General features: G+C 40.1%; 1 protein-coding gene across 2 annotated transcripts in view; it reads left to right on the forward strand.

Annotated features, from left to right (window-relative positions):
- The window catches only part of LOC128360474 (rho GTPase-activating protein 42), a 56,775-nt gene that overhangs the window by 30,338 nt on the left and 12,972 nt on the right, over positions 1-13,465 (forward strand). For both annotated transcript variants that reach the window (XM_053320910.1, XM_053320911.1), the window contains exons 4-7: positions 3,398-3,469; positions 11,063-11,164; positions 11,394-11,504; positions 12,880-12,984. In XM_053320910.1, coding sequence (XP_053176885.1) covers positions 3,398-3,469; positions 11,063-11,164; positions 11,394-11,504; positions 12,880-12,984 — 390 coding nt within the window. The remainder of the gene's footprint in view (positions 1-3,397; positions 3,470-11,062; positions 11,165-11,393; positions 11,505-12,879; positions 12,985-13,465) is intronic.

A 13,465-nucleotide genomic window follows, 5' to 3' on the forward strand; every position in this document is an offset into this window, starting at 1 on the left:
AACTCAGGAATTCAATTTCAGTGTGTCCAGAAAAACATTTGCCCAACAAGTCGAAGACCTGTCAACTAACTTAAAACAGCAAGTGTCAGGCAAAGCTAGTGCATTTGATTTTAGCTCGATTGCATGTGACGAGAGCACAGATGCTACAAACACAGCCCAGCTGTTACTTTTTTTGCGGGTACTTGACTACAACTTTTGCATCTCCAAGCTGCTTGATCGTAGAAGTCTGAAGGGCACCACGATAGGTAAGGACATTTTTGAAGCGCTATCTGCTGCGATCGATGACTTAAAACTGCCCTGGGACAAGCTATGTGGAGTTACAAAAGATGGGGCTCGAGCAATGACAGGTGAGTGGAATGGGAAGGCTTCTATGTGTGCAGGGAGGTGAGGCTGTTAAAACGCACTGTTATCCAACAAGAGGCACTCTGTGTCAAGTCAGTCCAGCTCAGTGATGTGATGAATGCCGAGGTGAAAACTATCAACCTAATTTGAGCATGAGCACTCAATCAGAGAACGCTAGGCTGTCCTATCTGAAGTCGATGCTGAATATGGAGACATAATCTACCACTCAGATGTGCAATGGCTCAATGACTCTGTGCTGCAGCGTTTTTACTCCCTGAGATGTGAAATTGACCAGTTTTAGAAAGAGAAAGACCGACCAACTAAACACACTGACCAAGAGCCTGCAAGGCAAACGACACCATGTCCTACACACCTGAAAGCGTTCTCCATCTCTTTGAGACACAACAACACAACTTCAATGTAGCTCACTTCCCCACACTGTTTGGAATTTAAGGCTGCTTTCCAAAATGCCAACGTGAAATATGTGTTGGTGATCACATCTCTTCTGCAAGAATTCAATCAGTGCTTCCAAGACTTGGCTGCCATTGAGAAAGATATCAAGCTCTTCACAACCCCCTTCTCGAATGATGCGGCAGAAGTCACTGACAGTATGCAGTTGGAGGTTACTGAGATCCAATGCAACAATTCTCTGAAGAGTCAGCATCAGCTTCTCCCCCTACCAGAGTTCTGTCGGAGTTTGGAAAAGGCCAGGTTTCTTCTGATGAGGAACCACACACGCAAACACATTTCCAAACATGACTGAACAAAAGCCAAATGAAAAGCAAGTTGATTGACAGCCATCTGTGCGACGTTCTTCACATCTCAACAGAAAGACTTGCTCCTGACGTGCCAGAAATGTTTCAGTCAAAGGCACAATGTCACTGCTCCCATTGAGTGAACTACAAATGTATGACACAGTCAGTATTTGATGTGTTGTTGACAACCCCAATTACTTAATAAATCAATATATAACAAACAGTATCCTATTAGATATACTAAAAAGCTACATAGCAATCCTATAATACAGTTTACTTAACCCTTCATTTCTTTTTTAACATTACTCTACTCTTTTTGCCTCTTCAAGAGCTACCTGAAGGACCAGTCTGAATATTTGCAGGAGAGAGATGCTCAGGGGTTGCTAGTTCTTATTTTATATACCCAGACTTGTTTTTTCAACATTTTTATACTGAATTGACCGTTTCTGCATGTTCTGACTGTTCTTTCTGCTTTAATAGCCCATTGAGAAATTTACACATTGCATCGAAATCATTAAGGCGGACACTTGGGCCATGAACTGTACTTACTGAGATTTATGGAGGAATGTATGTTGGAGACTGCCGTGTCCCTTTCTTGATATTTTCTCCTGTTCATACTTTGCACTGCTTTTTGAATGAGAGTTTTAAAGAGTTAGTAAATTAAAAAAAAGATAAAAGAGAAGATACAAAAAAAAGATACAGAAATGCTGATCGTAATGTGTGAGCTTATCAGTGAACTACTGCAATGTCAGCTAACTGTTAAGTAGTGTTGTAAATTTATATTGATAATGTCACAGTTTTCTGGTCTAAAAACACATTTTTCCTGGCAGTGTAAGTGGTTGAAAACTGTTATTTATATATTATTGTTTGGCCCGTGAATCCTTTTGGTATGTTGCCCACAATTGAAAAGTTTAGCCACCCCTGCTGAAGGGAAAGAGTGTTGACCCACGTGTCATCAAAGGCCCAGTCTACAGATTTTTGTTACAATTAATTGATATATTAGATGGGGAGGGTGGGGAGGGGTGTAATTATATTCAGGTTATCCTTAATCTGAATATGATTACAGTTTAAATTGTGAAAAGCATGCCTATAGTTGAAGGACTGCAGTGTAATTGAAGAATATTACAATGAAGCAACATCATTTACACTACAAACTTACAACAGCCCACAGCGGTGCACATGTAAAAAGGGAAGGAAAGATTGTTGGCTCAGAGAGATTGTGGCTTTCCTTTGAAGTCACACGTTCTGGTTTGGTGATGGAGCTGACAGGGTTATTTTGGGACAATGAAAATGCGGCATGATTAATGGTTCAAAACAAAATCTCTATCCTGAGACGGTGTGTGTTCAGAGGACTGTAGCTCAGGAGCTGATAGTCCATCTGAGCAGACACCTCTAAATTAGTGTTGGTATCATAAATGTATTATAGAGCTCAGCCCTTAGTTTATCACATACACTCACCACACAGAATAACACCTTAAATCAACCTAAGAGCCATGTCATTTGTGACAGTGCCTCCCGTATTTTCGACCCCACCAGTCTGATGTCATCTGATCTTGGTGGATGAAAGCCCATCCACGGGAAATTCAGAAGCACCTTAATGGCACCTTTCCGAAACGCTCACCTGCAAGGATCGAATGTAGTCTGTAATTGGCACAATATATCTCACCTTATCTGTTTCTGTCTGGAATGAGAAGCTAAAGGCTCCAGGTGAGACCTTTTACTGTGGTCATGACGCAAGAGAGGTCACCAATATGTGGAGACATACCTCAAAAATTTAAATGCATTGCAGACTGTAGCTGTAAAGCTTCCTCATCTGCTATGCTGTGTCATATTTCAGCGAGATTTGACAATGCTGGTACTTCACAGCTCACATAAAAGGCTCAATTTTCTTCTATCTAGCAGGGCCATTGTTGAGTGCTCTATCTCTTATGTCTGCCATAGTCATTGTGGGTATCTCATAGTAAGGCATTGTTCATTGTAACTGACTTAAGAGATATTAATGAATGTGATTGCTCTATCCTCCACTTGTGTTTGGACTCAATGCATCTGTATTTGACTTAGACTAGATAATTCTGAGTGCTATCATTTCCTGTGTGTCATACACTTTGCAGCACATTTAGAAAGCATTGTAATACAACTGAATGACAGTCAAATTTATATGACGTTTGTATGACATGTCCTCCTCTAATACTCATTTTAAATAATTCAGAAGGATACAGTCAGATCACATCAGTCATTTTAACATCTATCTGTGTTTTTTTTTTTTTGTTTGTTTGTTTTGTTTTGTTTTTTCATTTCAGATTCAGAACGCGGATGATGTTTTGATCACTCCCTTGGAAAAATTTCGGAAGGAGCAAATTGGTGCCGCGAAGGTAAGAGGCCACCTACATGCACAATTAGCAACTGAACAGCGGAGGATATCTCATGTCTTTTGACACCCTTCACCTCCCCTCCTCACCCTCTTCATTTCCCCTCCTCACCCTCTTCATCTCCCTTACAGTATGCAAATCATTAATTAAAGGCAAATTGTGACACTGCTAAGAAATGAGTCTCTCTCAGACTGATAGGAGGTTTAAACGATGATGTCAGTTTTCAAGTGTGATAAGATATTAACATTTATAAGTTGTATCATCAGTTCTATGGTGGCTACATTCTGTTTTTAGTTTATAAAGTTAAAGATATTCAACTAAACAATTATCTGTCTTTGGTAGACACTTTATTTGCAAGAAGATTGGTGTTATTGTCACAAATAATTGGCAGTATTTATAGATTATATAGTAGGTGCTAAAAAAGGTGCAAAGACTGTATATCACAGTCTACAAGCTGCTCTTTTCTACCTGATCAGCAGCAGAGTTTTTCAATGTATTTATAATTTGATTACTATCAAAGTTCAGTATCTAATATATTGTATTCACCATTTGTGTAATCAAGTTATTGTAGTCCTGTAACATGTAATGCATTCCTTTCCAACCTATTGGACATAAAGGATTGATATCAGTGGGGGTTCTGCTGAGTGTTGCTTCAAGGTATCCTGGTTCCACAGTGATATGTTGTTGAAACTGAAGTTGACTAAAAAGGCCAGTGTGGGTTTGTTGCTACAAGCCATACTTTCATTCCTGGCCAACGCAAAGGCATAAAATGAAAGTACTGCAGTTGTTTGTGGTCATTCCCTCAGTGAGATCACACATGAACAAGCCTGGTAGAACTGGAGCCTTCACACGGGTCTCCTGCTGAGTTTCTGAGTCTATTTCTAACTCTACACAGGACTCTTTGAATCATTTGCACATCTTTACATAGCTCTAACCCCTACGAGGGACATTCCAGCCTCAAAGTCAGACTCTCATCTTGATATATTTTACATGACTTGAAAAGCCACTGGTCTGAAAAAGATGTCAATTTACTGTATTGCGTTAGTGAGCTCACAAGCCAACCTGCAATGTGAAGGAACTATTTCTCTTCTTAGTGCTGAAGTGTGGACATCAATCACTCTCCTCTTTACTCGCCAGACTAAATAACCATTGTCGTTTTCATGTCTAGGCCATCACATGTATCTACTGTAATGACAAAACACATTTTGTGCCATTTCTGCCCCCCCCACCCCCACCCCTCAGTGTTATTGCACCGACTCTCCATGTTTATAAAATGGTTTCTTAAAAGCCACAGCCCCCGTCACTCCCACTACCTCTTATTTCCTCCGACCACTTCCTCTCCTAATGGCTCTCTCCGCCAATGGCCCTTCCCCCGCTAAACATTAGTCCAACTAGAGTGAGATAAAAGGCAGACATCACGAGTGGCTGAGCAACTTTCCACTGTTCCGAGAATGTGGAGAGATCTGGAGGCTGTCTGACCCTTCCAGTTACTGTGTTTCATGTCTGAGAACGTCAGATGGACAAACGGGGAGCTCTTGCCTTATTTGGGTATGCTGCAAGTAATCCCACTGAGGTTACGTACCAGTGTATCAGCTTCTTAGGCACAAGCACAACACTTCCATGGCCATAACACACTAGCAGATTGACTGCAGCACTACAGAACAAATTAGACACAGTCTGCTTCACACAAGGCTAAACCAAATGTTTTTTAGAATAAAATCATCAAACTTTACTACAACAACTCAAACAATCATGTATTTTCACTGGAATGTGGACCTACCATATGTGCTGGCTGCCAAACCAAGATGTAGAACTGAAATTATGTTGCACTTCTTTTTTTTCCCAGTTTCAGATACATGTGAGATAAAAGTTGTTAATTTCCCAGGCAAGGAACAAAGATTTCAGAAGTGAAATAAAGACTGTTCTGGTTTCAGTGTGTATTTGTAGTATTTGCTGTTTCTGTGTCGACACAGTCAGCTCCTCTGTGCATCCACTAAATTGCCAATTGATACAACTTGGACCTCAACCTTAGGCCTTAACCCTCACAAAGACTTGCTGTTCTGAAGGGGAAATTTATTTATTGTGTTCTACAAACAGAGAACTATTGGAGGTAAACAGCTTAAAGCTTGGTCCACACAATTTGTGTGTACGTTTGTGATTGTTGGTTGTCAAGTTTTTTAAAGCCTTGAAATTTAAACACATCCCAGGGACACTTTTTCAAGACAATACCAAGGGGTTTCTAACTCGTGGGTGGTATTCCTGATCTCTGAAATTGTGACAATGTTGTGTTCCCTTCAAGGATCTTAAACATTAGGGGCACTGTAGGGGTCCGCCACTAGCTGAGCGTGAAGAATTAGTGCAAATAGACCCAGATGGGAGTCAGATGGCCACCGATAATTTGAGCTGTCCTCATCCTAAAGAGGGTGCACAGAGATCAGATGATTCTTGACTAGTCAGGGTCTCTAGAGGCGGAAGCGACATTTGCATTTATGCTGTGAAATCCCAAAATATGCTAACCGAGACACTGTAGAGTACAGAGATCAATTATAAGTGGTTAGGGGATACGCTCGCTGGGTATATTCACTAACAATGGTATGTCAATGGGCCAACTTAAGTACTTGTATTATGCACATGATTGAAAGCCTTTTGTTCTATGTGCCTGTCTTGAATTATATTGCAAAAAACATTGGAGTAAAAGCCATTTTAATCAGCTTTCAATGAAGGCAAATTATGATGATGCTATCATATCGTATTATTGTTATTGTGTGTTAGTGGTGTACACCAATATTTTCCATAGAGTCAGTCTTGATGATACCGCCAGATTATGCCTGAAGGAAGAAATATTAAACCCCTGCTCGTAGTGGCCTCAGTCAATTATTTTTAGTTGATCAACAAATCAACAAATTATTTGAGCGCTAAACCATTTGCTGTTTATGCCTCATTGGCTCTGATCATGGTTGCCCACTGTACAGCACAGCACAGTTATTCCAGCTGTAATGAAATCTGGCAGAAGTCCAGCCACTTAAAACATCAAATGATCAAAGATGGAAGCAATGTCCTGGATATGTGCTATTTATGTTGGGCAATAAACATTGATGCATTTTTCATAAACAAATAAGACAAAAAACACATAACATTGGACCTAATAACAGCGTTAAAAAAAAACTGAAATGACAGCACTGTAGATAACACTCACAAACTTTATGATGCAAAGACAACAAAATGTATAAATAATGTGATGCAAATGAAATATGTTTCTTTCCATTATTCTCATGTCTGTCCCATCATTTTCCACTGCACACTACCCAGTAAAGCAGAAACACCATTAAAACAATCTTTCAGAAAATAATTATTTTTTCTCCTGATCACCAGAATTTCACAAGGCAGTCAAAGTAGACCTTGAGAGGTCAGTCTTCACCTGTTGGAAGTCAACACTCTATATATCAGCTTGTTGCTTTTTGCAGAAGCAATATGTATGAAATCAGATTATGTACGAATAATAACATTATATCATCCAGAAATAATTTAAATGAAAGGACGTCTGTAGTATAGTAAGTGAGATATTCTATATACAAATAATTAATGCATTATAAAATGGAGAAAAAATACATCTTTTCAAATAATCTAATCTCACTTTTAAGTAATTCAGTTATTCATGGAGGTTCTTAACCTGAGCTTTCATAGTTTTTTGTGTGTTTTGCATACATTTTAAAGGAGAGTTTAATTCTAATAACCTTTAATCTACTGACATGATCTGCTATTATAACCAGTCAAACAACTTCATGGAGTCTTTTTGAAGGATGAACTGACACAATTGCTTGTAGTTTAACTGTATTTCTATGTGGTGTCCACTGTTCTCTGGAGCTGAAACTGACACTGAACACAGGACTGAGAGCATATAGCACGTCATTCCCTTTCTATGATGAACTCCTGACAGACTTCACTGCCTTAGGGTTTAATAAAGCAGAATTGTCGTATAAACAATAAACAAAGGACTGGCCAGCAAAGTTCACTAACTCATGTAAGCTTTATCCTGCAAAGTTGGATGCAGTAACCACATGAAATTGCTGACACTGAAAAACCTCCTCCTACCTTGAACATAATTAAGGTGGTCTGAGGGAGCTCCTTTGTTATGAACTTAGTCATGGGCTACACTGACCGATGACATAGTCCAAAACAAATAATAACTAGATGCGTCATCCTGACAAGGTCTTCCTAACTTACAGATGATTCTAGTTCTCTTTCTTGTTCATTATCTCTCAGGTTTGACGGTTACAGCAATGGTTAGGTTGATCCTGACAGGGAAATGTCTAAGGGATCCCTACAGGATACAGTATAGGCCTATATTTATGCTGGGCTTGTCAAAAGACTTTTTTCAGACCATAATAATAAAGAAGCTTTTGAAGATTGATCTTAAGAAGATACCCACTTTTTCCCAAGCTTTAGGCAAAGCTTTGCTCACATCTTCAGTATTAGTATGAGATCAGATATGAAGGCAATATCCCTGTTGTGCAGACATGAGAGAATGTACAGTACACTGCACATGTTCTCTGAAAAGAAAAGTATGTGTATTTGTACTTTTGTTTTTAGTACTTTAAATTTAGTACATCATGTGTCAAACACATAAACAAATGCAGATTTATTTATTTTTTTTAGATAACTTGGCAGTTTGCCTCACACACACTAAGTACGTCCTATTTAGAAGTCTAGGTATTTGTTTTTCATCTCTTCAGAAGCAGATGTTTCTAATTATTTTGTGTTAATTGGCCAACTTCTGGCTGTCTGTGATGTCTCCCCAGGAAGTGGGATTTCAGGTTAGGAGGGAGACATTTTCGGCTTTGCAGCAAAGTAACTGAACTCAAACTGAAGCCTGGTGTGCTGTCAGCATCCCCTGTGGAAGACAGGCCAGCTCATGCGTGGTGGGGCATCAAAATAACCTGGCTATTGCTATTTAATCGCCATTCTGGACCTCTGCTCCAATTAGCTGTCTCTAATGAGCTCATGCAGAGATCTGCCTTTCATGTCACTGCTCAGAGAATCCATTTAAAATGAACGTGTGGTGAAACATGCTGCATGTGACGCCTTGCTAGTCATTGATGTTTGTATTATTCCAGGGTGTTGGACAGAAGTGCCGTGTGACAGTGTGTGATATCTGGGGTTCTTTCCTCTATATACACACAGACACATTCGACCTCCTTTGCCACTTACATCTGTTACCATGGTGATGCGAGGCTCAGAAATGATGGCCCTGAGGCTCGTTAGGGCCAGTGTCAAAACTGGCAATGTAAGGCTAGCATCCAAATATTCCTCCTGCCGTGTTCATGCCTGTTTTCAAAATCCTCCCTTTAGCAAACAGAAAATATGTGATGACCAGGTGAAAAGCTGCCTGCGGTTTTTGCTCTGTATTTTCCTCCCTATGACATTATAAGAGCAATCAGTACACTCACCCATATTACATCTGGCATCAAAGCACTCCTAACAGCGATGTGAGACTTGCCAGTTAGACATTCCACTACACAATCTGAATCAGAATATTCTCTTCCTGCATCTGATTTATTCATGAAGGCGAACAAAGCAATCAGATGAGGAAATCTCCCAAGTGGTAGGTTCATGTGTGTTTTGTGCACCACAGAGTGTTGGGAAGTGCTTTGGCTTTATCCATTCCCAGCCGGCTGATTACTCTGGGGCGTTGGCATTAGTGTGTGTCAGAAACTTCCAACTTATGTGTGCTGGAGGCTATATATCTATCCACATCTATGTCGTCTGCCACCATGTGTTGGGCTTCAAAGCCTTTCACCTGCACTGCTCCCTCGTTCTCTCGGAGAGTCTTTGCAATTTAAATCGCTCATATTCCACTCTGATTGCACAAACATAACCAGAGGGGGAGAAGAACGCGCTTCGCACATGGACAAACCAACACCTGGTGTTCTGCTGGGGTATCATTACGGTAGCACCAGTTTATACACGTCCTGTCTGGATCAAAACAAAGCAGGACACTTTGGGTGACTTAATCAGGCTGGCTCTGCCTCCCAGATTCACTGCGGCTATGAGTCACTCCCCACTCATTGTAAGTGTGAAAGAGTTAGTCCAGTTGTAGGGAGGAGGGTGTGTGTGTGTGTGTGTGTGTGTCTGTGATGAGGTTTCTGGCATGCTCACACCAGTCAGCAGTGTGGGGAGATTCCTGCTGTGACTGCGGGGCTCATCTAAACCTAAAGCTCTTAATTTAATGTGATCCCCAGCGTGTGTGTGTGTGTGTGTGTGTGTGTGTACACGTGTATGCACAGTTTGTATTGGTATTTCCCCAGTTTTAAGCCTCAGTTGTATGCATGCTCACAAAATAACGTCGCATCAACAGCACTCACAATGGCAGACAGTCAACTCTGTTTTTATTCTCTAATGAAAAACACTTGATCCTTGAGGGAAATGTATTTCCTGTCACTGTGATATCATATTTAATCATGTGTTTATTTTACTCTCCACCTGTTTATTTTCTCTTTATTTCTGAATAGCAGGCATATGAGCAATTGATTTCTACCCTCCTCCTGAAAAGATCACTCCTGGGTCAGACATGACAAGAAAGATGGAAATAAGATGCTACTACATGAAATTATCTATTGATTTTTGTGCTGTACTTGTAATAGTTATGTAGGAGGGTTAGAGTGTCTTGTGGCGAATTTCTCCCGTGTTTAACTGCTGTGGGGGTTGCTGAAGCAGAACACTGTTCTAGGTCATATCAGTAGCCAGTAGATTAGACTTGCTGAATTTCAGGGCCATGGGAATGAAAACAAACAAGTAGGATCTGGTTACAGTGGCCGTTCCCTCACACTTTCCCCCCCATCCCCTCGATTCTGTTCTTCACGAGCCGCTTTATGAATGTTTGCATAGAGAGATGGGCATTAAATGGGCAAAGCTTGGTTTGGAGGTCAGACTTGCAGATGAGACACTTGAATTCCCTCACACAGACAGGTTCTCTCTGCTTGGGCAAGGATTGGTTAAAGCCAATGGGGGAGATGAAATGTTCAATCTCTTAATCCATATGCTATATAGATGGGCATCTGGCATGAAAAGCCCATTTCCTGCTCCTTCTCAAAGTCTACTGGGACACACTGTCTGAGTCATGAGACTGGTAACTATAGAGCTCGACTTGTCTCTGCAGGTGGATAAGAGGGAAGGAAAATGCAAACAACATCCAGCCGGTCCTGTCTGTGACAGTGCCAAATCCATTATGCTATTGATGATTTACAATGTCATGAACTTATGTCCCCATCTCACTGTGAGAATAATAACATATATTTCTCAGAAGCCATGTTGATAACGCACAGTCCTTATTGACCATGTCCACGTTGTCTTCTTGTCATTACACAGTCATATGCCAATTTTATGACCTGTAATAATCTATTGTCAGGAATTTTAAATGACATGTGGCGAGTGGCATGTGAAAATGTAGTTAGACTTCCACCTAGTGGCAGTCATACCACACACACACACACACACACACACACACACACACACACACACACACGCCCCAAGATACAGCATACATCACATATTTTTATTCATGTTAAAGCCTTTTATATGTCTTCTGGACCATTTTAGGAAGGAAAGAAGAAATTCGATAAGGAAACAGAGAAATACTATTCCACACTTGAGAGACACCTCAACTTGTCATCCAAAAAGAAGGAAGCATATCTGCAGGAGGTAAAGCCACAACAAATTTATTTGAGCCCCAACAGGTTTATGAATAATGCTGTTTTATGGTCAGCTTTGTGTCGTCTAAAAATAGTTTGTTTTTGTGCCAGTCTTTACTTGTAACCTATCTATACACACACTGTTTCCAGGCAGTGATGTAAGCATTAACTCTCTCTGTCTACTCAGGTTGACCTCTCTTTGTCATGGCACTAACCCTGGTTTGTTTGCTCATTCTTAGGCTGACACGCAGATTGATAAGGAGAGACAACTCTTCTACGATGCCTCCCTTGAGTATGTTTTCAAAATACAGGAAGTGCAAGAAAAGAAGAAATTTGAGTTTGTCGAGCCAGTAAGAGAAGTATCAGCTTTACATATTTTTGGGTTCAGTTTGTGCTGAATAAATATTGAAGAAGCAGCTTTGCTTTTTTTTTACTGTATGATTAGATAAAGGATTAGCTGAATGGCGTATAATCAAAATAGTAGACAATATTTGTTCTTGCTGCTGATGGAAGTGGCTTTTTAAATGCCTGTCATATCGTCCCCTGAGTGAAGACAGGCACACTTTTACATCTCTCACAGGTATATATTTGCTCTTGTGTATTGCACTTATTTGTCATCTTCATCACAGATTCTCTGTAATATAGTCGATCCATACAGGCAAGCTAGTGGGTATAATTAGATCAAGTGGTTGTTGTCAAACAAAACAATACAAAGTGCAAGTGTAAATCAAATGCTCCATAAAAGCCCCTACCCTACAGATTTGTGGAGTCAATTCTAACGTCTTTAGTGGATAAGTTACCAGGAAACATTAACTTCTTTAGGTGTTGAATGTCAGGGAATGTGGGATTGGAGCAAACTGGCTGTTTTAAAAGCCCCCACTCCCATTTGTTTACATCCACTGGCAGCTTACCCAGAAACCAGGCCAGAAATGTAAATCTCTAGGCCCCAGGTAGTGCTGGCAAAAATGACAAGGCTCAACCTTGCCTGTGATGAATCTGGGCAAAGATAAGACGGTTCATCCTTGAACATTTGATATACCAAGCCTTACCCTAGAAATCAAATCAGTGGTTGTGTCTGAGGTTTTTGACTGAGAGCAGCTCTATGTTTGCAGGATCCACTGCAGTACAGATGGAATCAGGTTTTTGTTTTTTTCTTTCAGTTTTTTTCTCCATTAATACCACCGGTGCTTTTTCCACACTGGTCAAGGATATTTCTGCGTTATACAGAAAATAAGATCAATATCTGTCAACAAGTAAAAATCAGCTTTTTGAAACTTTTCTTACTATGTTTCATATTGCAATATTTAGTGCATGAGCATGAAAATATGTAATTTCACCAGATTTGGCAATTAATTCTTCTACAGTACAATCCTGTTTAAGAAGAAGTTAATTAGTTTTAACCAACAATGCAATATGTATATTGTAATTAGAGGTTTACTCAAAAAAATGGATATGCACAGAGTGTGACATTTACACTGACAAAATGAATCAGTTTCCATGGTTTAAAAAATCACTCACTGGAATAATGTCCCATGTTTTAGAGATATTAAAGGGTTATTATGTGATTATAAGAATGATTATTGTTTCTATTGTACGAAATTTCACATTGCAGTCTAACTTATTTTTTTACAACATGCTCTCTAATATGAAAATATGAATTACTTAGCATAGCTCTAAAGTGTTTATTGAGTCTGTAAATAACTTTTAAACATTGTTCCTCTCCAGCTCCTGGCCTTTCTTCAGGGTTTGTTTACATTCTACCATGAAGGATACGAGCTGGCTCATGAATTTGAGCCGTACAAACAGCAGCTCCAGTTCAACCTACAGAACGTAAGTCTTAACACCTCAGGGGTTGTACACAAAGCCAACCAGCCACGTAATCAGATTCTGAAGCTTATCATGCCCTATTATAACAAGCAGAGTTTTTAGAAATGGATAGCGATTTGATAAAAAGGGATTCCTTGCAGCACAGGGGATCAATATTTTCAGAGTGTTGTGTTTCAGGTAGTTACTGCAGGTCTTTTAAGGGCACTGTGTCAAAAAAAACTAAATAAAAACAGAGTTAAAAAAAACTCTGAACTATAGCTGCTGCCTTGCACCCTCCCTCCATCACTATAACCTCCCCACTTGCAGCCTGAGGGTCCAAATTCCTCTCTGACTCGAAATGTCAGCACCATTGTCCTGTCAATTTCCAGTCTGTAACCCTGTCTCCATGTCCTCAGATGCAGAGAGCTCTAATAGCTGGAGAAGGTGAGGCTGTCTCAGCATCTCTCTACTAGGGGATATAAGACAGCCTCATCCTGACCTTTTT

The sequence above is a fragment of the Scomber japonicus genome, chromosome 6 (genome assembly GCF_027409825.1).
Source record: "Scomber japonicus isolate fScoJap1 chromosome 6, fScoJap1.pri, whole genome shotgun sequence".
Lineage (NCBI taxonomy): Eukaryota > Metazoa > Chordata > Actinopteri > Scombriformes > Scombridae > Scomber > Scomber japonicus.